General features: G+C 35.0%; 1 protein-coding gene across 7 annotated transcripts in view; it reads left to right on the top strand.

Moving 5' to 3' along the window:
* Positions 1–27354, top strand: part of REPS1 (RALBP1 associated Eps domain containing 1) — a 97317-nt gene that overhangs the window by 14063 nt on the left and 55900 nt on the right. For all 7 annotated transcript variants that reach the window (XM_056818876.1, XM_016428923.2, XM_007484633.3 and 4 more), the window contains exon 2: positions 22822–22945. In XM_056818876.1, coding sequence (XP_056674854.1) covers positions 22822–22945 — 124 coding nt within the window. The remainder of the gene's footprint in view (positions 1–22821; positions 22946–27354) is intronic.

Raw genomic sequence — 27354 nt, 5'->3', positions numbered from 1 at the left:
GGGCAGCTAGGTAGCTCAGTGGGAGGTGGGAGAATATGGGTTCAAATCTGACCCCAGGCACTTTCTGGCAGCATGACCCGGGCAGGTCACTTCACCCCCACTGCCCAGTCCCTACCACTCCTCTGCCCTGGAACCAATACTTAGCATCAATTCTTTTTTGCCACTCAGCTGCCCCCTTTTAAGAATTTAAGTTTATTTATTTAATTAATTTAGAATTTTTTTCCTTGGTTACATGAATCATGTTCTTTTGCTCCCCTCCTCCCATTCCCTCCTATAGCCAACCAACAATTCCACTGGATTATACATGTGTCCTTGATCAAGACCTATTTCCATATTGTTAATATTTGCACAAGGGTGATCTGTTTAAGAGTCTCCATCCCCAATCATATCACCCTCGACCCATGTAATCAAGCAGTTGTTTTTCTTCTGTGTTTCTGCTCCCATTATTTTTCCTCTTGATGTGGATAGTGTTCTTCCTCCTAGATCCCTCCAAGTTGTTCAGGATCACTGCATTGCCACTAATGGAGAAGTCTATTACATTCAATTGTACCACAGTGTATCAGACTCTGTATAATGTTCTGGTTCTGCTTCTCTCACTCTGCAGTAATTCCTGGAGGTCATTCCAGTTCACATGGAATTCCTCCAGTTTATTATTCCTTTGTGCACAATAGTATTCCATCACCAACAGATACCACAATTTGTTCAGCCATTCCCCAATTGAAGGGCATCCTCTCATTTTCCAATTTTTGGCCACCACCAAGAGCACAGCCATGAATATTCTTGTACAAGTCTTTTTCCTTATTATCTCTTTGGGGTACAAACCCAGCAGTGCTATGGCTGGATCAAAAGGCCCACAGTCTTTTAGTGCCCTTTGGGCATAGCTCCAAATTGCCCTCCAGAATGGTTGGATCAATTCACAACTCCACCAGCAATGCATTAATGTCCTAACTGCCACATCCCCTCCAGCATTCATTACTTTCCATTGCTGTCATGTTAGCCCATCTGCTAGGTGTGAGGTGATACCTCAGAGTTGTTTTGATTTGCATCTCTCTGATTATAAGAGATTTAGAACACTTTTATGTGCTTATTGATAGTTTTGATTTCTTTATCTGAAAATTGCCTATTCATGTCCCTTGCCCATTTATAAATTGGAGAATGGCTTGATTTTTTTTTTGTACAATTGATTTAGCTCTTTATAAATTTGAGTAATTAGACTTTTGTCAGAGATTTTTGTTATGAAGATTTTTTCCCAATTTGTTGCTTTCCTTCTAATTTTGCTTGTATTGGTTTTGTTGGTACAAAAACTTTAATTCAATATAATCAAAATTATTGATTTTACATTTTTGTGATTTTTTTTTCCTAGCTCTTGTTTGGTTTTTTTAAAGTCTTTCCTTTCCCAAAGATCTGACATGTATACTATTCTGTGTTCACCTAATTTACTTATAGTTTCCTTCTTTATATTCAAGTCATTCACCCATTCTGAGTTTATCCTGGTGTAGGGTTTGAGATGTTGATCCAAACCTAATCTTTCCCATACTGTCTTCCAATTTTCCTAGCAGTTTTTATTAAATAGTGGATTTTTAGTCTCAAAAGCTGGGATCTTTGGGCTTGTAGACTGTCTTACTGCGGTCATTTACCTCAAGTGTATTCCACTGATCCTTCTTTCTGTCTCTTAGCTAGTACCATATTGTTTTGATGACCACTGTTTTATAGTGTGGTTTGAGATCTGGGACTGTAAGGCTGCCTTCCTTCGAATTTTTTTTTTCAGGAATGTTTTTTTTTTTTTTAATCCCATACCTTCCATCCTGGAATCAATACTGAGTATTGGTTCCAAGACAGAAGAGTGGTAAGGGCTAGGCAAAGGGGGTTAAGTGACTTGCCCAGGGTCACACACCTGGGAAGTGTCTGAGGTCAGATTTGCACCTAGGACCTCCTGTCTCTGGGCCTGGCTCTCAATTCACTGAGCCACCTAGCTGCCCCCAGGAATGGTTTTTAATGTGACTCATTGCATTAGTTTTCCTGTTGTTGAACCTTCTTTGGTATAAATCCAACTTGGTCTTGTCAAATTTTTTTTTTGAGGTGGTATGAGTATATTTTAGTCTCCTTGTTATCAATATCAGATTGTAATAGTAAACTGATTTCTTGTTTCTGCTTTCTCTCTCCTTAGTTGAGGTAATAGGACCATATTTGCCTCATAAAAAGGGTTTGGAAGAGTGCTCATTTGTGTAGCATATGTATTAATTGCCCTTTAGGGACTAGAACCAAGATTTCTTTGGTGAAGGGAACATACAGCTGAATCTTCTTTTAATGGAGGAAAATAAATACCATCATTGCAACTTAAAAAATTAGTCATCTAGTGCACAGAAATGTCACTTATCTACATCTAATATATGTTGAACCTTTGATAGTAAATCCATAAATACTTGGAGTTCCTTTTCTTTGGTTAGTTCCTTATGACTTTTCAATTTCATTTTCTGTGATTGGGTCATATAAAGAAAGATATTTTATACTTTTGTTGGTAATCATCCATTTTCTTAAATTCTGAGTTTGCTATCGTGTAATTGAATATATAGCATGTTCTGATAATAACTTTTATTTCTGTCTTATAACTTGCTATTTTTATTTTTAAATTTTCACAATTAGATCTTTATGGTTGATAAGGTTAGCTAAAGCATTCTTTTATTTAGTTAGCACTTTCAAAAAATCATCTTTTAGATATATCATTTCTATATTTTATTTTCTATTTTTAATTATTTTGGAGATAGATTTAATTCACAGTACGCTAAATCCTAACTTACTGGGAGATAAGCAAGACATTTAATTTTTCTGTACATTTAATGTGAGGAATTTAAACTACATATTTTCTAATATTTCTTCTTGATGTAAATCCTTATCATTCCTTTTAACTGTTTACTTAATAGTACCCTGCAGTTTAGCTTTTGTTTTGTTTATATTCTTCCTAAGGAGTTTGAGTTTCCTGAAATCATGGACCATGTATTATATTACTTTTGTATTCTCCATGATATCTTTTGAAAATGTATGAATTCCATTAGGCTTAGTATAGAGAGAAAAGATAGAGATCCTAAAACAGTATAAACAGATTAATGCATAATAGCTTTTAACACTTAGGATCTTTGTTTTTCATTTGTAGAGATAGTATTTCCAGTGCTGCAGATCCAGCTTCTTATGCTATTTCATCTTATTCAGTTTTCCAAATTTTCTGTTAATTTCTTATAGATTTAACTATCAAATTCCCTTTGAGAACTTTCTTCAATTTTAAAAAAGATTTCACAAGTAACATAGTTTTGGGGCAAATTCTTTGCCTCTGATTTCTTATTACATGAATTGCACATATCTTTGTGTTGTCTTTTATGCTTACATGTCATAAATGTTATATAAAGCTTACATGCTTTATGTCTTACATGCAAGTCATAATCATAACATGCTGTGGTCAGTACTCATTTCAGTCTTTACATTGTGCTTTAGGTTCTTAGTAATTTTGCTTCTTCCAAGATCATGTTTCATAACAGTATAGTCATATAACATTACCCATAAAATATTGTATAACAGAAATGGGCTTTTATGAAGTGAGGAAGTTGAAATCATTGAATGATATATTTATATGTAGATTAATCTAAATATTACATATTTTCACATTTTGTATATTTATACCTCTCCCTACATAGATATGTATTAATATGTATAAGTAAAACATAAATGTTAGCTATCATCATGCCATTATGAAGACTTAGAAATAAAGTCCTTGGAAAGAATAGTCAAGAAGTATAAACAAGCATTTTCTAAGGAAAATATTTAACCTATCAGCCTAATGATGTCAGTTATTATCAATAATCTAATAATTAGAGAAATGCAAATTTAAAAGCACCTTTGGAGTTCTACTAAATACTTGTCAGATTGGCCAAGTTAATTGAAAAAAAAGGAAAATGATAAATGCCGAAGGGGGAGTGAAGAAATGAACACATAAATGCAATGTTGGTAGAATTGTGAATCCATCCAGCTGTCCTTGAAAATAAATCGAAACTATGCCCCACAAGTTCAAACTATGCCATATGCCTTGCTTCAACCATACCTTTACTAGGTTTATATCACAAGCAAAGCAAAAAAAAAGAGGAAAAGAACCTATATGGACAAAAATATTTATTGCAGCTCTTTTTATTTTTAATTGTGACAGAGAACTAGAAGCTAAGAGAGTGTCCTCAGTTGGGGAATGGCTGAACAGATTAAGTTATTTGAATATCGCACTGTAAGATTGAAGAGGAGCAGATAAACTGTAAAAACTTATATGAACTGATGCAGAGTGAAGTGTGTAGAACTAGGAAGATAATTTATATAATAACATTGGAAAGATAAACAACATGGAAAGACTTAAGAACACTGATCAACACAGTGGCCAACTAGTATTTAGAATGCTTAAAACATGCTGCTTACCTCCTTACAGAAAGGTAATGGGATCAGAATGTAGATTGTGACAGATTTTTGGGATATGACTTATGGAAATTTTTTTTTGCTTGATGCTGCATATTTGTTATGAGTTTTAGTGCTCTAAGAGAGTTGCTGGGAGGGGGGGAAAATCAATTTTTGTTAATTGAAAAAATAAATTATAAAAGGGAAAAAAAAGACTGGTAGAGACTATGCAGGGGTACTGTGGATAGAACTCACTGAGTCTAGAGTCAGGAAGATCTGTTTTCAGATCTTGCCTCAAATACTTAAACCCTGAGTATGTCACGCAACCTCTACCTGAGTTTCCTCAACTGTAAAATGGGAATAATACCCTACCTCACAGGGTTGTTGTGAGGGGAATACATGAGATAATATTTGTAAAACTTTTAGCACAATTCCTGGCGCATGGGTTATATTTAACAGTACACTTGCTTCCTTTCTAACATGATCATGTTTTTTATGTACTATATATAGGTACTATATAATTCAGTTAGCATTGTAGTAATAGATTCTTGAAATACAGTTTTATTGAAGGAGCAAGCTTGTTTATATTTTGTTCTTATGCTTTTTAAGTCACCAAGACACAGAATGAAAATATATTCTCTTTACTTTAGTCATCAGTCTGACCATAAAAATGTGGACGTATATAGAAAATCTGTGAAAGCCTGCCTCGCTCTTTCATACTTGGCTGTCACTGTACTTGAAATATACTCTTTCCTCCCCTCTACTTCCTAAAATCCCCCCTTTTCAAGTCTCAGATCAAACCTCACTTCTTATAGGAGGCCTTTTTTTTTAAGCAATCTCTTTCCCTTTTCTCCTCCCCCAGCTGCAAATGCCCCTCTCCTCAAATTATCTTGTATTTTTTTTTCATACTTATCTTTATATATGCATGTGTTGTCCTTCCCTAGAGAAGATAAAACTCTGAGAGCAGAGACTGTTTAAATTTCTCCTATTATCCCCAGCACATAGTGAGCTCTTAATACATTAATTTTTTAGCTCATTTAATCTAACTTTCCCATTTTACTGATGAGGAAACTGAAACCCAGAAAGGTTATAGGAGTTTCCAGAAACTCCTATATGTATGAGCAACACGTCTAGGTTTATACCCAAGTTCTTGTAACTCTATATCCAGCGTTGTTTATGTTATACTAGCTTTTTCTTCATTATGACTGTTTGATTTTTCTGAGAGCACTATAAGTGTGATAGGAAGATCTAAAAAAAAGTTTTATTTTTACTTAAGATGAAAACACCTTTTTGGTATTTTGATTGGTTGGATATAGTCTCCAATGTTAATTTTTTCTCTTATACTCTGCAAACTGTAAATTTTTGTACCATCCCTTGCTCTTTCATATTTTTCTGGAGCCATAGGAACATTACTATACATGTTCTCCATGTTGATGTTTCTTAATGATTATAAAGATATTTCGACAAATTAGAGAGTATAGAATTGAGAGCTAGTAGGGCAACATATTGTATTGCTAGGTCAAAAGGTACACACAATTGAGTAAATTTTCAGACAAAATTTCTGCAGCTTACTATCAGTACATTAACATCCATGTTTTTATATAATCTCTTTGAACTGTGGTCATTTTCCTCTTTTTTCATTTTTGCTCTAAATTTAGCAATTAGGACTCTGAGAGGAAAAAAAGAGGTTAATGTAGGAGGAAGTTTAGACAATATGAGACAGTATGCCTATAACATTTATTCTAAAAAAGGATAAGCAATAATTTTAAAGAGAGTATAGTATAGAGAGCATGATTATCAAATTTGCAAATGACATAAAGCTAGAGTGACAAAAATAATTTGATAGGCTAAACCAATAAGCCAAATCCCAGAGGGTGAGATTTAATAGGTTAATAGTAAATATCAAGGCTTATACTAAAATTAACTTCATAACTACAAGATGAAACTGTCAAAATTGTTTTTAGACAAGTATAAGATGGAAGAAGCATAGCTGAAGATGAGTGAAGAACATTTGAAGGTTTTAGTGACTTGTATAATTGAGAAGATTCAAAAAGTGTAACATGAAAGGGGAAAAAAACTTGATGTAATCTTACATTGTATTGAGGCATAGTGACCAGAAGAAGAAGGATAAGAACCATGCACCCTGATCAGATAATGTAGGGAATTTTGTACGAACTACTGCAGAACCAGAAAAACAATTTATATGTGCAGTAAAGAATAATGTAAACCAACTTTGGAAAACTTGAGAACTCTGATCAGTGACCTTGTGATTACACAGAGTTGATGTCAAAGCACATTCTGACTGAGAGGTGATGAATTCAGTATACAGAATGAGACATGCATTTTTGGATTTGAGTAATATGGGAATTTTCCTTTACTATGAATATTTACTATAAGTAAATTCTTTACCTCCCCGCCCCTTTTAAAATTCAAACACTTAAGTACCTCTTGTGAATAGTGCTACTCTAGGCACTTTGAAAAGATTCAAGTGTAAAACAGACATTTTTCATGGAGCTTACCTCTTCATATGAATATGAAAACACAATTGTTCTCCGTACAAGTGGTCTCTATAACCAATCATCTTGAATAAATATCAGCTTTAATAACCCCCCATCCACCTCTTGCCACATTATTAACACCATCAGCAGTTCATTCAGTTAGGCCACCCCTTTAAATGATCACTCCCTAGACATTTTAGTCACTGTGTTAGTTTTCTGCAGAGAATTACTTGATCCTAGATTACATAATTGTGATACTTACAAGAAGTAGTCATTTTGCTAAGATAATACTTTGAAGGATTGGGGCTCATGAAAATGAATGCATCGAAGTTTTGCCAAATGCTAAAACATTAGGACTACTTGACTTTCCTTATCTTTATTACTTTGTTTCTCCATTCCCTACTCTTTGTCTGGGCAAATGACAGTCCGTAACTGATTATAGCCATAGTGCTAGCAGCTGAAGCCCTCCATCTCTGTTTGTGCTTTCTGAATGACAAAAGATTTTGGGCTAAGATTCATTAGACATCTCTAAACCACACTTAAACCTGTTTAAGTATCTAATTAATTACAACCACATTTTACCCCATCAATTAGTTTTTCTTCATGGGACAAGTTTTACATAGTATGGCTTGGTTTCCTCAAATATTCCTTTCCCAAAGAGCACATATGTGATCTAGGAATATAAATATTATAACTTCAACATTTTAATTGTATTTTTTAATTGTGAAAACACAAGAATCAATTCACACACACACACACACACACACACACACACACACACACACACACAGTATAAATTCTAACCCAAACTCCCATCTCCAGTCTGTGAATCTTAAAAACTACTCAGACTGTACTTTAGAAGATTTGATTTAGCTATTTCCTTATTATAACAATGTAGATACTTGGTCTAACAAGAATCAGGAATGTCTTGGGAACTTTACATTATTCCACCCATACTTAGACATACTTTAGGGGAAGATAAAGTTGTAAACTCCTGATTGAACAATGAAGGTACTTAATTCATACTTTATAGTGAAGCTAGAACTTTAAGCTAAGTCTATTTTTAGATCTAATACAAAAGGGTGTTAAGTACCTATAAATGTTAAATTAATCACAGAAAGGTCAAGTAACTCACAAAAGGCAAGCTTAATGAAGTGTGAAGTACTCAGAAGATATAATCTAACCAGAGAAGGTGAGAACTAAAGAATGGTGAGAACTTAGAATGGGCAGCCCTGGAAAAAAGCATCTACTGTGATTGGTAGGCGTAAAAATTTAGGGGAGGTGACATAAGAGAAAATTTCTTTAAAAGGAGGGGTAAAAAGTCAGTTCAAAAAATTTAGTTTGGAGTGGAACTCAGTTCAGGAGATTGAGTTCAGTGGAGGACTGGAGCTTTCTTGGTGATGGTCTCGTGGTGAGTGATAAGACTGACTCCCTTTCCTTTAGATTCAGGCCACTTTTGCCAAGGCCTTTAACTACTGCCTGGCTCAGCCTGAGCCAGAGCAGTTTAAATTAATTCTCTCTCTTTCCCTCCCTCTCCCTCTCCTTCTCCCTTTCCTTCTCCCTCTCCCTCCCTCAATTCCTTCTCTCTATATTAATTAAAATCTCCGGAATTCCCAGCTGACTTGGATATTTTATTATTTGGGAATCATCCCTGGCAACCAATTATTGAGACTTTAAGTCACAATGCCAAAATTATCCTTATGAGTCCTGGCCCTTTATTGGCTGAGTTACCTAGCTACCCCTGCTTATATTTTTTAATAGCTAGCTTCTTTAGATTTGCAATTGGACTCAATACATGTAAGCCTCAGTACATTCTTTGTACTCTTTGACCTTTTTCTTACTTGATAAATTGGTTTTGTTTGACTGATATAGCTACTCTGCCTTATAGTCATAGTTCTGGTTTTTTTTTTCCCCCCAAGTATTTAGAAAATCCTTGCCCTTTTTTGTAATAGCACTTTGTGAGGCTGGTATTTGCCACATTTTTTGTAAATGTTGTGACCTTGAGAGATATTCACTCCTATTTTACCTATTGCTTTTCTGGTCTGTGAGGGTGCTCCCCTGGAACTGCGATTAGGTTCCCTACTCCCTTGTGGTTGCACGTTCTAGTGTGCTAGTGCTTCTTCTTGCCCTGCAACAGAGTCCTGTACCCAATGCCAGCTAAGAGTACTCTGTTATGTAATAGTTAAAAGTAGCTTTATTACATCAAAGTAGTGATAGTAGAAGAGGTAGAGAGTAGCTTAGCTTACTACCCTATTTGCCATTTGATGGATTGAAGCTCAACACCAATAGGTTCTAAGCAGTTTTCTCCACCCACTAGCTCTCCCACATCACATATAAAGATCAGTTTCCTGCTTGGTTAGTTTCAACTTCTTTTCTTTGAAGATTTGTCTGTATCTGCACATCTCAAAGGCAAATGACCTTCAGGTCACTGATTGATGACATAATGTCAAACAAAGAGACATAGTGGGGAGGGAAATTCCCTTCCCACAATTATCTACTTCTGACCAGTTGTCTGACTCCTTTACTGTTTGTGAGCTGAGAGCCCTGGAAGTCACCATTGCCAATTCAGTTGCTGCTGATTTGGCCAACCAGGCCTGTCTCTGGCTTGCCAGGTATGGCCTGGGCTGGACAGCTGGGGTGCATTCTACTCTTAACCCAGAGAAGTGGACTTTGTTTCACCCTGTCCTTTTACTGGTTGTGCCTCTCCAGAATTCTTCTGAGGTGTTATTTAAAAGTTATTTGGATGGAAATTTGGAAGAACTCAGGCTAATCTCTGCCTTTACTCCTCCATCTTGCCTTCCCCCCATTCTATTTATTTCCATGCTAGTACTTAACATTTTTAAAAACAAACCATGTTGTTTAATAATATAGTATTGATTAAAGAACCAAAATAAAGTTCAAAATTCTACATTCTCTGTTTTTTAAAATTGGGACAATATTTGTTGTTCTCCAGGTCTTCAACAAGTACCCCTCTCATTTTCCATGATCTTTGAAAGATAACTGACCACAATTCAGCCATCATTCCCAGCAATTCTTTTAGTATCCTGCTATCTTGAACTAATTAAGGATAGCAGCTCAATTTTCTCTCCTTGTTTCCTCAATTATATTGAATTTCAGCTTCCTTTTAAGCATTTTTGTTTTTGTATTGAGTCCAATTGCAAATCTAAGGAGGCTAGCTATTAAAAAAATATAAGCAGGGGTAGCTAGGTAGTTCAGCTAATAAAGGGCCAAGACTGGTAAGGATAATTTTGGCGTTGTGACTTAAAGTCTCAATAATTGGTCGCCAGGGATGATTCCCAAATAATAAAATACCGAAGTCAGCTGGGAATTATGGAGATTTTAATTAATAGAGAGAGAAGGAATTAAGGGGGGGGGGAGAGAGAGAGAGAGAGAGAGAGAGAGAGAGAGAGAGAGAGAGAGAGAGAGAGAGAGAGAGAGAGAGAGAGAGAGAGAGAGAGAGAGAGAGAGAATATGAGAGAATGAGAGAATTTAAATTGCTCTGGCTCAGGCTGAGCCAGGCAGTAGTTAAAGGCCTTGGTCAAAGTGGCCTTCCTGAGTCTAAAGGAAAGGTCTTATCACTCACCAGGAGACCGTCTCCAAGGAAGCTCCAGTCCTCCACTGAACTCCTGTTTTGAAAAATAATTCTCCTTTGCAGAAAAAAACAAAAGCTAAATAAGCATTGAGTAGTTTCAGACTACATAGAAAGGATATGACAGAAGTAGAATCTCAGATTTATCAAATGATAGGAATGAAAGTGAGATAAAAGAGAAATGAGACTTGGAAGGTGATTTTAAGATTTTGAGACTGGGTACCTCGAAGAAAGGTGGTATCAAGAAAAACTTGATTTGAAAGGAAGAATTAATTTGATTTTTTACATGAGTTCAAATACAAGCAGGATATAGCATTAGTAATGATCATTGATATATGAAGCATTAATTTTACAAAGCACATTTTATATATAATATTGAGGTAAATAAATTAAATGTTCTCTATATCTCCCAGATTAGGAAACTGAAGTTCAAAGGTTAAGTAACTTACTCATGATCACAACTAGTCAGTATCACAGACAGAATGTAAACCCCAAACTTCATGGTTCCAAGTCTGGCACTTTATTTGGTCTACCATGCTTCCTTTCCTTCTAGATACTGATATTTCATGGCTAGGTGGAAATGTGGAACTAGACTTAAGGAGGTATGTTGTAGTTGTAGAAATAAAAATCATGAAGTGATAGTTGAAGCCTGGAAGGCTAGGAGATCTTTAAAACAAAGATAGGCATCCAGGACAGGACTTTGGAGAAATCTTTCATTGGTATTGGTAGTTTGTGGTAAATAGGAATTAAGTGACTTGCTCAGAATCACACAGCTAGTAGTTTTCTTGAGTATTTGAATATTTGAACTTTTGGAGATGACTATTCCTGATTACAAGCCCAGTGTGTTATATCCACTGTGCCACCTACCAAGGTATATGCAGTATTTGGGGAAGACTAGTACCTCTGGTGTGAAGGCTTCCTGAACCCTTTTCAAGGGTTGCTTTCTTCCTTTGGTGTCCATTTGCCACCCAGCTCTCATCTGTGACTCAAAAAAGTACAAGAACCAGAACCTAGTAAAATTGTCATGGCTGACAGCTAACCCAGATTGAGAGTAACTGAAAGGCTTCAAACTCATTGGTAAGTTATGGGGGTGTCTCCCCTGGCATGTGAATACTTCCCCCAGGGGAAAGGGTAGATGAGAACAGTTTGTTTCAAGGGCCACAAAGGTGGTGTTGGAAGTAGGCACTATGGGAGTCTGAAGAACAATAACTAACCATTAGTAGTTTGGGAAAACCTTTTCATCTAAGTTAAGCAGTTCTCAAACTTTTTGGTTTCAGGACTTTTTAATACTCTTAAAAATGATTGAAAGCCTCAAAGATATTGCTATCTATAGTAGTAGGAATTAAGACTCAAATTTTTTAAATATTTTATTAGTTTATGTAAAAATAAATATATTACATATTAACATAGATAACATTTTTATAAAAAAATAACAATTTCCAAAACAAAAAAATAGTTTATGGTGGAGTGACATTATTTTTTGCCTATTTTTACAAATCTTTTAAATAGACAATAGCAAGATTCTTTTTTTTTTTTACTTCGTATTTATCTTGTGTTGTTTTGGTTGAAATATATGAAGAAAATCCATCCTCACAGAATTCATAGGTGAAAAAAGGAAAGGGTATTTGATAGCCAAATAACTCCTTAATAGTATTATGAAAATGGGTTTGACCTCATGAACCCCTCCTGAAAGGGTCTTAAGTTATAGTTTCAGACCATACTTTTAGAACTGATCTTTTAACTTATTTTCCCTACTCCCTTATAAATCAGTAACTGTCAGATATCTTTTTGCCTTTTTTTTTTTCAGTTGCCAGTCATGTGTACTTGAATTTGCATGTGTTGAATTTGTGTAAAATAATGTCCACTATATATGACTTCCTAGGATTTTGTTTTTGAAAGAGAAGAAAATAAGTGTTTGTGTTGAGTTTGGGTGTTTTATGGTCTGAGAGGAGACCTTGGAATATGTCAAAAGTAGTGAGCATTGAGCCAATAAACATGGAGAGATTGGAGATGAGGGAGAGGGAGTGATGGAAAAGCCAAGCTCATAAGAGACTCAGTTAAACAAGTACTTAACTATATGACAGGAAAGACATTCCTTTTCCAAGTAGATTACATTCTGAGGAATGCAGTAGTTAAGTAAATTCAAGATATGTGCAAAATAAAAATAAAGTAATGGAGGTACACTGACATTCAGAGGAAATCAGAAAATGTTTTTTGAAGGCAATTGTGCTTGAATTGTGTCTGAAAGGGAGCAAAGAGTTCCAAGAAGCAAAAGTACAGAGGAAATGCATTCCAAGTACTGTCAGGTTGTTGGGACACAAAGAAGATGTAATGGCTTATATGGGGGAATAATAGCAAGTAGGTCAATTTGGGTAAAATATATAGTACCTGAATGAGAGGAGCATTTAAAAAGGGCTTGATGTTGAAAGTGAGGACCACCTCTTACTCAGAGGAAAGGAAAAACAAAGTAAGAAAGACTAAGAAACTATCTAGAGTAGTTTTGAGGTTTGGAGTAGAGGAGAAAAGGAAATCGAGCTCAGTTGCCTCCAGGTCATTCAACAAGATTTACCATGTGTCTTATACAGTGCTAGATGCTAGGGATAAAAATAAAATGAATAAAGTTTCATATCTGAAGGTTATAATCTGGGTACATGCACATGTACAGATGTGTACACACAAATACATAATATAAAGTAGTTTAGAGAAGGAGGATACTAGCAGCTGGGGGGATGAATTAAGAGGGTGATTCAAAAAAGGTTTCATGTAAAAGGTAGTGCTTGAACTGAGTTGAAGGGAGTAAGAGGTTCTTAATAGGTGCATTTTCCTGGAATATGGCTAGTATGATTGATGGAGAAAACAAAAACATTAGTTTGGCTTTTCTAAGTCATAATGTTCAGAAAGAAAGAGTAATATCAATGAGTTCAGAAAGGTAAGTTAGGACCAAGTTGTAAAGGGTTTGAGGATATAGGGGAATGACTATAGTTTACTTGGTAGAGAAGTGATTTGGTCAGAATGATATTTCAGGAAAATTGTTGGCAGTTGTGGGGAACATGAATTGGAGTAGGTAAAAATTTGAGGCAAGAAAACAGTTTTGGGGGCAATTGAAATAAACCAGGTCAATTTGCCTCCTTTCTGAAGAATTTTTGTATCTGGTTCAGTCTTCCTTTCCATTCTAACCTAGCTCTTATTCTTAGGGATTTCAATTTACATTAGGGGGGAAAAAATCATTAATCAATTTACCTTTTTTTGTTTTTTAAACCCTTTCTGTCATAGAATCAATACTGTGGCTTGGTTCTAGAGGCAGAAGAATGGTAAGGGCGAGGCAATGAGGACTAAATGACTGGCCCAGGGCCACACAGCTGAGAAGTGTCTGAGGCCAAATTTGAATCCAGGACCACTTATCTCCAGGCCTACCTCTTTATCCAGAACCACCTAACTGCATGATCTACCTTAAAAAAAAACAACAACAAACCATAAAAAACTAGATTGCTCTACAAAGTACATTCCTTGGAAAAAAAGTCAAGATCTACGCATCAATCCATTATGTTTACTCAAATATCTTCATAATTCTCAGCTCCCAAGACCTATATATAGTCACCCACGATATATAGTGGGTCTTACTTTAGATTTCATACTATTTATAATTTTCCCACTCTGAATATATAACTGAATATATAAAGTGTAATAACTCTGAAATTTCCTTTTCTCATCCTGTCCTTCCAATTCTCCCTCTTTCTTCCTAAACCTATTTTTTTATGTCAACTTCCAATCCCTCTACACCTCCCAATTCTAAAGTTTCTTTATCACCCTTGCTCTGGCTTCACTTTTCTTCCTTTACAATCTTGGCTCTATAAAAGTTCGGTGCTATTATATATTCTTATGTACTCTTGAATCCCTTGTCCTCTTGCCTGTTATCACTCATCCATTGTCAAACCTCAAAGACAAAGATAATACCATCTTTTTCTTTTTGTATGCTACTGAACATTGCTAAAAAATTATATATCCATGCCAACAGAAGACTACTATGGCTATCCTTATATTCTTCCTTAGATTATAGCAGTAGAGATCTAGATAAGTAGACAGATTAAATTATAGGTTATGTATAGACTAGGTTATATTGACAAAGATGGCACTAGCCTCAAAGGACGCATGGCTGGTGATGGCAAAAAAAAGATCTGAGATTGTCATTCCTCCTGGCCCAGAGTATTTGGAAAATGACAGGAGTGTCCTGTACTAGGGAAGGTATATTTTTTGGACAAAATTATTACTTAGCTAATAGATGGAAAAGTTGATAGTCCCATTGTATTCTTGCCAAGTCAGACTGCTTCTGGAGTATTTGTGTTTAGTTCTGGGTGTACAGGTTTAAGAGAAACATTAATAAGCTGGAAAATATTCAGAATGGTGAAGGTCCTTGAACCCATGCTAAGTATGTGTTGGTATCTTGAAGGTTGAATCTTAAGGGTTGTTATAGAAGAGAGACCAGATTTTCAATTTGGCCCCAGAAAATAGAACCAGAAGGATTTGCAGAGGCAAATTTAGATTTCCTATGTTAGGAAAAATGTCCCCAAATTAGACTTAGTCAAATGTGTTATAAACTGACTTGAGGGGTGGTGGATTCTCTCTCCAAAGTCTTGAAACAGAGGCTAGTTGACTGGTGTTGGATATTTTATATATTATTTTTCCCCATTGTTAGGCAGATTATAATCAGTTTCCTATAATGTAATTGTTTATTGTGGGCAGTTAAAACGAAATTCTATTCTATTGTCTTTTAGAAAGACTAATAGTAAAATAGTATTTCCTCTGAGAGTTCATAGTAAGTAGAATGGGAATCTGGTAAAATGACTAACCTTTTCACATTCTCATAATTTAGAAATGTAAGTAAGTATTTCTGAGAGTAATAAATATATTTTTCATCCATTTCCTTATACCTGATTTGATTCTGTAAATATTCTAAATAATATCAAGAAACTTTGGGCCAGATTTATTGGATATAATAGTATATGAGAGTTTTTACTAAAAGAAAAAAGGTTAGAAAAACAATTGCTTTGAATTGTAGAGATCAGATTTACTACTTTTTCCCTTCACTATTTTAGAAACTGGATAGAATAACTTTGCCCTTTTTGGGGGAGGGGGAGGCATTTTGTGGTTTGGGAATTTTTTTTTTAAGTTTCAAAAAGGAGCCTATAGTCTATGACACCCATGGACTGAATAATTTTGAGGTAATGTGACCAAGGCCAGCCAGTTCTAGCTAGGAAAAATTGTAAAATAAACTTCTTGGTCTATTACAACTTTAAATCTGTGATACTTTAGGAAGTATTATGCCAAACAGCATGGGGGTGGGAGAGGGTTATAACAGTTGCCACCCACATGTCTCTCACTCCACCAAGATGTTGCTATGATATGAAGTGGCCTGGCTAAGCAGTGATGTAGCCTGGGAAACCCTGGGAACATTCTCCAGGGCCTTGGACTCCTAGCAACTTATTGAACTCTTAATGGGGGAGGACCTTAAGGCAGGTTCCCCTTGCTAGTTTTTTTTGTATAATTCTGATGTTTCCCAGGGCTGGCCTGATAAGTTAATTGATGGAATACTCAAAAATATCAATGTACTGCCTATCATTCCATCATTTTAAATTCATTTCTTTGGATCTAGAAAACTTTAAAATATAAATAGTATGTAGACACATACCCAAAGATGAGGGCATAGCTATAAAGCATTGAATTTAATATTGGTACAATCAACCAAAGATTTGCTTTTTAGCTTTGAGGTGTGTTAGAAAGTTAAATTTGTGTCATGCCAGTTAAAATGATCTCATACAGAGTACAAAAACTTAATGCCTTAGAATCCTGGAAAAATGTAAAGGAGCCAGTTAGCTAGCTATCTATCTAGATAGATATAGATAGACAGATATTTCCAGATAGAAACAGAATATATTGGGTGGAAGCATTTTCACTTTTTGAATGGAACATACTTAGGAACATGCACTTAACACCTCACCAGAAAGAATTTGTGAATGAGGAATTCAGTCACCATAAAAACATAATTAATTGTATGCCCCATCTTTAGTCATTAAACTATTCCTGTCACTCTTTTCCTTTATAACTGAATTAATGTTTTTTTAACTTCCTTTTTTTATTTGTTTCCTAGCTTGTTGTCTTTAGTTGTCTTTTTTCTAATGGCAGACAGTTGTGTGTCATAGAGTGGCAGAAACAGGAATTTCTGGCCCTCAGCAGATTTCCCTTAAAAACCAACTTCTTATAAATATCTGCTTCTAGAGGACTTTTTCTTTTTAGATACTACCTGGATATTGACACCTTCATTTTTATATTTCTAGTTTTGAAGTCATCTGACTTCAAATTTTATTTCAACATTGACCTTTCTTAGGAAACTATTAATTATATTACATAATGACATATGGCATTTAGGAACGGAGAAGGGTAAATGATTTTGGAATTTCAGAAAGAGGCAATGCAGATTTATTCAACATAAAAACAAGAGGAGGAACAAAATCTGAAACCTTCACATCAGGATCTCTGTGATCCTACCTCCTGCTGTCACAATCACCCAAGAGATTTCCACATGAAAAGAAGTATCATTTTCAGAGAATGTTCTCATAATTTTGGGGCCAGTTTGATCCATAAGCTTTTTCTTATTCAGTACTTTTTGCCTTATTATCTAGCAAAGTCACAGGACTGTTCCCATTCTTTTTTAATCCCTGTGATTCAGAACAATTGTTTTACTTAATCAAAAGACTTTTCCCCCCTTGCTATTCTCCTTATCCAGTACTGAGTTGTTTATCTTTTTTCTATATTCCTGTGCCTTCCAAGACCTTCCTTTATTCTTTGAAACTCCTACTATATTATGAACACAAATTTCCTGTCATTCTCAATTACTTCGTCTAAAACTCCTTCCTCCTCTTGGTGTTTACAAAAATGTGGCATTGGGAAGAAACCTCCTTTTTGAACATATTCTCCAATTGTGAGTACTCTTTGTCATGTTCTTGAGCACACTGAGCTGGGAGAAGAATCAGAATACTTCTTGATCATCACCACTTATCACTTCCAGAACTTTGCTCTGCCACTATCAATTTACCAACCTTTTCTCCTTTGGAGATTACATTATCCTGTTATTTCATTTTGACCGGATCTTTGTTACTGTATCTATTAAACTCCAAATCACTTTTCTTTCTTTTTCATTACTTTGCTTATCATCATATTTCCTGCTACATTTTCTCCTCATTCTTGATGTAAATTTGAACACCCTGGCCTCTCAATTTATCTCTTCAATTGCCATGATCTCTGTATTATGTTTGTTTATTTGGAAAGATGCTTTCAGCTTGCTATCATTATTTTTTATTTTATTATTCATATGTATAATTTTAATTATTTCTTTTCATTTGTTTTACTTTAAAATTTATCATGAATTTGACAAATACCAATAAATGTGGCCTTCCTTAGACAAAGAACAAAAAGACATGTGATACCACGAATTATTATTATTTGCAGCTTTTTTTTAAGTAACTAGAGTGCTAAACCTATAGCCAGGAAAATCTAAATTCAAATGCAGCCTCACTCAGACATTTAATAGCTATATGATTCTGGGCAAATCAGTTCATCTCTTTGAGCTCAGTTTCCTCATCTGTAAAATGGTAATAATACCTCTTTCTCAGATTGTTGTGAGGATATAATTAATTAGTTGTATGTAAAATAAAATGACATATTTTGCATCACTTTAAAAATATTTAAAGTGTTCATGTAAATGCTAGTTTAAAAATTTTTTTTAACATGGTAGTTATACCTCTGCTTATCTGTGTTCTGTATATTTTTAAATTTTTTAAAAATTCTGAACTTAAACACTTAAAATAATATTTTTATGTGTATAGCTAAACATAAGAGGATTCTATATGAAGTTGAATTTAAATTTCAGTTCATACCACATGCTTTTTAAAAATTATATAATAAATTTCATGTTAACTTTCAAAATTATCCTGTTAGTGTTTTTTTAACTCATTTTTTTCTGTATATTAAAAATAAGTTTAAAAAAGTCTCAGTGACCTTTGATGGTGTATCACTTTTCCTAAACCCCCTTTACCAACCCCCACCCCCCCAATTTAAAGAAGCAAAAATTCCTTGTAATAAGTAAGCACAGTTAAGCAAATTCCTCACAATGGCCATATCCAGAAATGGAACACTGTACTTATATCCTTCATTTTTCTGTCAATAAATAAATAACATGCTTCATAGGTCCTCTAGAGGATAGAGTTGATCATTGCTTTGATCAGATTATTTAAATATTTCAAAATTATCTTTATTGACTTTGTTGCTGTCCTTGTAGATAGATATCATTCTCCTGGATTTGCTCACTTTATTTTACCATTCATTCAATTCATACCATCTAAGATTATTGAAAAAAAAATTTTTTTCTGTAATACTTATCACCCATTAGTATTTCATTACATTCACATAACACAATTTGTCTAGGTATTTCCCAATTGTCTAAGACATAATCTAAGGCACTTTGCCGGCCGGCCCCCCCCCTCCCCCCCCCCCTCCGTTCCCTTTAATCCATTCTTCAAAATTGGGATATTTATTTTGTCTCTCTTTGCCTCCTAGGGCTTCTATTTTTTTTTTTTACTTAACTCCCTTAATACCTTTGAAGACATAAGAATTCTGGAGGGACAGTCATTTTTTCTTCCTATTAGAATGTTAGCACTAGACATCATCATACAGATCCCTCCAGTTGCTCAAATAAAGCTACTTTTCTAGGTGTCTTTGGACTCTTGGGTTTGGGTTTCAAAGTTCCTTTTCAGGTCTGGTTTTTTCATTAAGAATGTTTGAAACTCTTTTATATCATTAGCAATCCATTTCTGACCCCTGAAGATCATACTCAGCTTTGCATGGTAGGATGTTTTTGATTGTAAGCCTCTACATTTTGCCTTTTGGAATATTTTTATTCCAAGATCTCTAAATTAAAGAAAAAAACATCTAGTTCTTGTGATCTTGACTAATTTTTTTGATTCTTGCACTGCTTCATTTTGGCTGATTGCTATATTTTTTCTTTTGAGATGAAATTTCTGAATTTTGACTGTGAAATTAGTGGCACTTTCCTTTTGAGGTTCCTTTCAAAGAATGATCATTGGGTTCTTTTTATCTTTACTTTGCCCTTGGGTTCTAATAGATCTGGGAAATTTTCATTTGCGATTTCCTAAAATATTATATCATGGCTTAAAGTTCAAAATAATTCTTAAATGATTTCTTCTTGACCTGTTTTTCAGGTCAGTTTCTGCTATTAGATAGCTTACATTTTTTCCATGTTTTAAAAATCTTTTGACTTTGTTTTAATATTTCTTGCTATTTTACAAATTATTGATTCCAGTTTAATCTACTCTTGTTCAGGAATTCTACTTTATAAGATTTACTGCTTTTCCCCCTAAGCTACTTATTCTTCCATTTCTTTTCTCAAGAGTCTTTATATATTTTTGAAATCTCTTGTTTTGTTCATTTTGGTTATTGTAGGAATTTAGAAATTTTCATTTTTTTGCCTTTGAGTCTTGGGAGTTGTTAGAAAGTTAGTTTTGCACTAATTTTTGAAACTAGTTGGTGTTTTCTTTGATATACTAATTTCTCCAACTTTGGTTCTTAAACTGGCTTTGTGCTAGTTTGTGCCAGGGCCAGATCCTTCCTTCCCCATTGCTTTTAGGTGAGGTGATTGGCTCTACTTGGGTTTCCCTTGGGTCTCCTTGATTCTTGTGCTGATCTCCAGCTCCTAGAGTGTAGGAAGACCACCTCTGGATCTCAAAGTTCAGAGCCCTGCATCTTAAGGGGTTTGAATGTGAGGGACTGCAGAGCCCTTGGGTAAGGCTTTTTTGTAGTATCTACTTGATCCCTGTCCTCACCTAGATTTCCAAGGCTCCCATTGTGAGATATTTTTTTTCAGACAATATTTCTACTTTTGCTTCTTCTGGACATGAAACCATTTAGAGTACATGTTTCTAGCTTCCTGTTTCTAGTTGTATAAGCCCTTATTTTACTTGAGGTTCCTTTCTTGTTTATTGTTCATGGACTTCTGACTGACTTTTTGCATAGTTTTGTAAAGAAGTCACTTATTGTTTTTTTTATTGGGTTTCCTGATCATTATTTGGTCTGATATAGACTAATTGGTTAGCAGGCATTTATTAAATACCTACTATGTGCAAAATTCTGGTTTTCTTAGGCAACCATCTTGGCAGGAAGTTATTTTAAAAATGTTTTTATTAATGCCCTTTTCTTTGTATCATTTCACATTCTTTCATTATTAATTGTTTATAAATTATTTCCTTCAATATATTCACTTGAAATGCTGTCCAATAGTTACTGATGTAAATCTTTTTTTTTATCTTTATTCCCCTCTCCCCAAAGAATCATTCATAAGAATGGCTTCCTCTTAGATCTCACTGTTATCCCAAATTATTCCATTCCCCAGATCTTGAAATCTGAAATTCTCTTCTGATCAGTTGTGTTTCCAGCTCCCTATTTTTCTAAACCCCACTATGACTTCTGGTTCTCCAAGGCCATTTTAGTTTTACTTTTCCTCTTCTTTTGGGGTGGGACCTTAAACCGTTTTAAAAGGTCCCACTCCTTAATGTTTTGTCCCTTTATCCTTGCATTGTTAGTGTCCTTCTCATTCTCAAGCTTGTACCACCCTTCCCTCCTCCATCATCTACTTTTCTCACTCCTATTTCAGAACTGATGAAACCTGCTAGAGGAAGTCACAAAATTCTACTGACTGAATCTTCACATTACAAATTGTAACTCATTTTAGCCCTTATTGCTACACAGCATTTCTAATAGTCAGTTTATGAAGCTTAGATTCTCCATAGCTCTTGTTCCAAATTTTTTCTTCTCTTTGAAGTATCCCTGCTCTACTCCATGCCCCACCTCCAGTAACCTTCCCTTTTTCTATATTTGAAAACTTCTTTGCATCTTTACCTGCCACCTCTTTTTGTGCTAGCTCCAAAGAATAAGTATAGCCCCTCTTCAGTTTTTCATTTTCCCTTAAAGTCTGTCCCACTCTACCAAATGTATTCTGAATTTTTAGAGCCTAGTATCATATGAGAAACTATGTCATTCTATCAAATTAGTTATTAAGAAATTCAACAAATAAAGTTTCATTATTAGTTGCCTTAATGAAACCCATAAGGGAAATATGGAATAGAATGAAATTACAAAGTGTAAGGGTTAAATTTAATGGTTGGACACTAATTTTATGAAATTATGTGGTCGCCAATATTTATTATATCTTGAGTGAGAAATTTATTTACAAATAGAGAGGAAACAATAAAGAAGAGAAATGTGAGGGGGATAGAGAAGTTATCTATTTTATCAACCTAAATGTGTATTCTGGGACTGCTTGATCCAGACAGAGATGAATTAGCTCTCAACCAGGAAGGCTGGTGGTGAGTCCTCCTCCAGGATGGCTCCAGGCTTCCAAGATGGAAGCTAGTCTCTTAGGAAACTAGGAAAGAAGTCAGCCTTTCACTCACCCAGCAAAGTAGTCTAGGAGTCAGAGTCTAAGTTGAAGCTGAACTCTAAGCCCATGATCCAAGCCGCAGTTTCTAGCAAAGCTACCTTGAAGACTCTCCCCAGTCAGAAGGTTATCTCTAGAAGACAATCTCTTAAGACTATCTTCTCAAAGACAATTTCCTTTGAGGGAGTTCGGGCTTGCTTTTATGGTGACTTCTTGTCCCTGCCCCTCTTAATAGGGGCCAATCACAGTTTCCAAATTTTCTAGCACTGCCCAGAGAGCAGTGTCGGTGGTATCAACTTCTCACCTTATGGAGAGGTGAATACTCATCAAAAGAGTTCACAGATTCTTGGCTGACTGAGGTGTGAATTCTCATTTCCTGACTGATTGAGTTGAAAGGGTAGAGAGCTCCTCTACCTAGTGCTAAGTAGGGTGTTCAAACTTTTGTTGATTCAATTCAAAAGTAGGCAAAGGAGAGTTAATCCTGTCTTCAATCTAATGAGGTGTACTAAGTAGGGATACTTAAGTTAGTGTTCACTTAAGATAGACAATAGAGAATAAAGAATCCCCTTTCACAAAAGAAGGTGGATTTAAATGCACAAGAAAATCAAAAGGATTTTTAAAAATGATTTTCAAAATCTTGCTTATAATTCCACCTTCCATCTGCAAACCTGAAAAGATAAAAATTTGAAAGTCAATTTAAAAAAGGATAGTTTTAATTTAGGACATTTTGTTTTAAAGAAATTCATTTCTTCAAGCAAACTATTTTTGGCATATATCTTCAAATTTACTTTTTTTTTTTTTTGCAGATTATGGAACTTTGTGGTGCAACAAGACTTGGCTATTTTGGAAGAAGTCAATTCTATATTGCTTTAAAACTTGTAGCTGTGGCCCAGTCTGGTCTCCCATTAAGAGTGGAAAGCATAAATACGGGTAAATATGGAATTTATTATTTGAACATTTAAAATCACAAATGACATGTAGAATTCTTCAGTCTTGCTTATTTTTATGTGATGCTAGTCACATAGACATGTGTTGGATACTTTTTTTAATGGTTTGTGATCCTGCTTGATATACTGTATTTGTTCAGTTCTGTTTGTAAATACTGGGAAAGGGTATAAGAAACTAGAAAACGAAAATTTTCTAGATTTGTATCACTGAAAGTTGGATTCAATCCAATCTCTTCACTTAATTTCTTAAATGAGTAATTATGTTGAAGCAAATAATCTATAACCTGTAATGAAGGTGTTTTGTGTGTGTGTGTGTGTGTGTGTGTGTGTGTGTGTGTGTGTGTAAACACATGTATATACACATATTATCTTTCCAGGTAAATGAGTTTAATGGCATTCTCTTTTTTAGTGTTCTGTCTTTCATTTCTTGTGTGCCATGGGGTTTTTCCGGCCAGCCTTTCCATGGTCCTTGGAGGTGGGGCGGCATTGGCTTAAATGATGGGTAGACAATTAAAAGTTTCAACCTGCAATCAGGTGTCACAAGAGAACTGCTCTGCCTTCATTCAGGCTTGACTTTAACCTTCATGGTTACATATCTCCTTGGCATACAGTTTCATTTTTCAACATACATGTTTCCTTACAGATAATTGGATAAGTCATACATTAACTTTTAACAAATCATTTAATCAACAATCTCTGATTATCCTACATGCTATGTTTCTATAGATTCTAACAACAAATGCAAAGCTTTACAAAAGATGAATGTTTTCTCATCACAGGCAGGATAGCCAGAGGTCAGTTCTCATTAATCTGTGAGGTGCTCCTCACAGATTAGCTAAGAATAAATACTTTTAATCAAATACATAATCAATCAGGATTTCTTAGGAGATAATCAACAAAAATACTGTTGTCAAGTTGAGGGGTCAAAGGGTAAAGGAAACATAGCCCAGTTTCAGGTATTTTTCCAATATCAATCTTTCATTTTTCTAATGTTTCTCTTAAGTTTTCCAAGCCAGATTGCTTAGGTTTTAGTTAGCAAAACAAATCAGTGAAGTAGAACCTTCCAGCCTCTCCCTGAGAGGTAATTAATATACCTGTTGTCTCTTGCTTGTAGTGGGGGTGGAGAATCTAAATGCAGTTTTGTTAGGAGTTTTTATACTTGAAGAAAGGGGTGTCATTTAAGTGGGCTCATAAGAATCCTTAGGTTTAATTTTGTAAGTAGAATTGGGGGGGGGGGATAGGGTGGGACATTTGTTTCAATCCTGCAGGCATTTTGCTCTTATCTATTTTTTCCTGGGGCTAGGTAATCATGGCAATTCCAACAATAGGGGATGTTAATGAGAGAAGTCACACAGAGGGGGTCTGAGTGGGTGTTTCCATGTTGGGGAGGGGCTGCTTTGCAATCCCCAGTTTCCACCTGTGACCTTGTCAAAAACAGTGGTGGTTTTGATGGCTCCCAGCACTTGTGCAAATCAGACCTTGAAGGTTCTCTTTATTGCTTTGACCTGCAACTTGATTAGCTGTAGTAGCAAATCATGGTTAATTGGGGTTTGACCAGGGAAAGAAGGTAGAAATTATGTTTAAATTTTATTTAAAAGTTGTTTTGAAAATTCAAAACTAAAACTTTTAAAATGAGTAATATGGAGGATAAGATGAACCACAGAATTTCTTGACTGTAGTCAGTATCTTGGAGTCACAGAATTGGGAACATACTCACTTTTGAATTATGCTTAACACTTGCATTTTTTTAAAACCCTTACCTTCCATTTTAGAATCATTACTATGTATTGGTTCCAAGACAGAAGAGTGGTAAGGGCTAGGCAGTGAGAGTTAAATTTCTTGCCCAGGGTCACATAGCTAGGAAGTGTCTGAGGCCAGATTTGAACCTAAGATCTCCCATCTCTAGGCCTCACTTTCAATCCACTGAGCTACCAGCTGCCTCCAACAGTTAGATTTTTAAAGGGATCATTTAAGGAAGGTGAGAGAGTGTTTAGTACTTTTTAGTGATTGAGAAGTTCTAAATAGTTCTAGGCCAGATTATGAATAGTATTATTGAATGAGTAACATTCCATTCTGTATTACATGCATAGAAAATGGTATTTAGCATTAGTCTTCCATGAATCATTGCTACTCTAGTTTAGAGTCTGAAGTATTACTCTTAAGTGTAAGCAATCATATATATATATGATATAGATATATATATTCACAATCTTAAAACTCAGTTTAAACTTTAATACTGGGTTAAAGATCTGAATGATTAGGTTACTAGAAATGCCACATGAGAATTTTGAAGGGTTGTAATGTGGAAAAGATTTTAGAGTTTTTATTTTGTCTCTAGAAAGTAAGAGAGGGGACATTAGGTAAAAGTTGCAAAAAAGAAAATACAGATAGCCTGTCCATGTCACCACTTTTCTCATCACAGTTTTGGTATATCATGGGTCAACATAAAAAATGAGAATTTTTGGAGAGTTTGGAAAAGCCATACACATCACATGAAAGCCAGTAGACAACACAGAAAAAGTTTAGAAACTCAAATGCTTAAAACATGCATAGTACTATTTTACATCAATATATTTTATCTTTTAATACATAAATATTCACAGTTTCTTTTTTGAAGTTAAAATAAGCAAAAACTTAATTTGCAAAAGGATTGTGAAAGCCAAAAAATTTGACAAGAATTTTCCAGATTGTTGGGCACCACGCCCCTAATCCCTACGATGTGAAAAGGATTCCCATACAGGCTTGATTAACTTGATCCAACACAGATTCTCTGTTGAAGAGGTGTTGCATTTGAATGATGAGATCCTCCACATCCTTTTTTTAATGGATGATAGATTGTATAAAGCTCTAGTGTGTTACACTGGGCTTCCTAAAATGAGATCCAGAGTCTTTTAAAAGCATTTGGCCTAATCCATTTATGAAAAACTAAGTGAATTAAGAGTGCCTATTGGCCAGATTATGCTAATGCAATTGAATGAATAACCTGTAGGGTTTACCTCTAGTTTATGTCTTGAATGAATGCTTTAAGTGGATAATGACATGGACCCAAAACAGAGAAATACCTCAATTATTTTTGAAAAATTAAATTGTTTTTGAATGACTCCAAGCTTTTTTTTTTGACACTATAGTCCAACTTTTAACTTCATTGTTCTTTTGCTGATATTTATGTGACTCCAAGTCATAGAATACTGCAGTTTTCAATGAATTGAACTTTATGATAACTCCTAGGGTAATAATTATAATAGCTAACATTTATATGGTGTTTTCAATTTTCTAGGCATAGTGTTAAGTGCTTTATAATTATTATCTCATTTGATAAGAGAGGAGTGTGGGTTAAGTATGAGGATGCTATCATACAATAAAGGTGTCATTGGTCTGGCCCCCCGCCCCCCCCCCCCCCAAAGAAACAAATCATGTAGCAAGAGCAAGGAATGACTTTGGGATCCTTATTTCAAGAGAACATAAAGAAAGCCCCTAGTATTTGGGTACCCATTGTGGTGATTTAGGGAAAGACTTGTTAAAGCATCTTACAAGATGAACAGATTGCAATTTGGAAGCTGGTTTTAATAACCAGGTCAATAAGATAATGATCCTTTGGGGAAATGGAGCATAACAAAACATTTCCTAGCAATTAGAACTAACCAAAGGTGAATTGGGCTACCTTAGAAGGAAGTAGGTTTCATTTTGTTGAAGACCTTCAATTAAAGGCTGAATGATCATTTGTCTGGTATGCAGTAAAGGAGATTCTTGATAAGAGTGGTTGGTTCCAAGTGAGGTCCCTTCCATTTAATAGATTCTTTTATTCTGCACAAGGCAAATATAATGGTTTATTTATCTAGCCAATTTTGCATTTCAGAATTTTTAAGTATGAACAAATTTTCCAGCCCTGCAATTGATTCAAAAATTTTCAGTCCTTTTTTCAGTTTTTTCTTTTTTTCCCTCCCTTACCTCTCATCCCCTTTTTCCTTTTAATTTATTTTTTAGTATGGGAAAATAAAAAACTGCCTATAGGAGTTTTGCAACATAAGACTAAATTAACAGAAACATTGGGAGCAAGAATAGTAGTTTTCAAAACCAGGCTAAAAATACCTCTTTATGATCTCTAGAAGAATCCCATTTTCAATAATAATAATTGTTGGTAGTCAGTTGTGTGAACCCATGGAACACTATCCATTAGATTTTCTTGGCAAAGATACTAGAATGGTTTGCTATTTCCTTCTCAATGGATCACTAATCCATGGGCAAACAGAGGTTAAGTATCACACAGCTAGGAAGGCTGCATTTGAATTTGAGTCTTCCCAATTTTCTGAGCTCTACCCATTGTGTCACCTAGCTGACCCTAACATAGGCTAGCTTTTATTAAAGTTTATGAAGCATTTCACAAATAATGCC

This window comes from Monodelphis domestica, chromosome 2, assembly GCF_027887165.1.
Source record: "Monodelphis domestica isolate mMonDom1 chromosome 2, mMonDom1.pri, whole genome shotgun sequence".
Classification (NCBI taxonomy): Eukaryota; Metazoa; Chordata; class Mammalia; order Didelphimorphia; family Didelphidae; genus Monodelphis; species Monodelphis domestica.
This window is presented reverse-complemented; position numbering and strand designations above follow the sequence as displayed.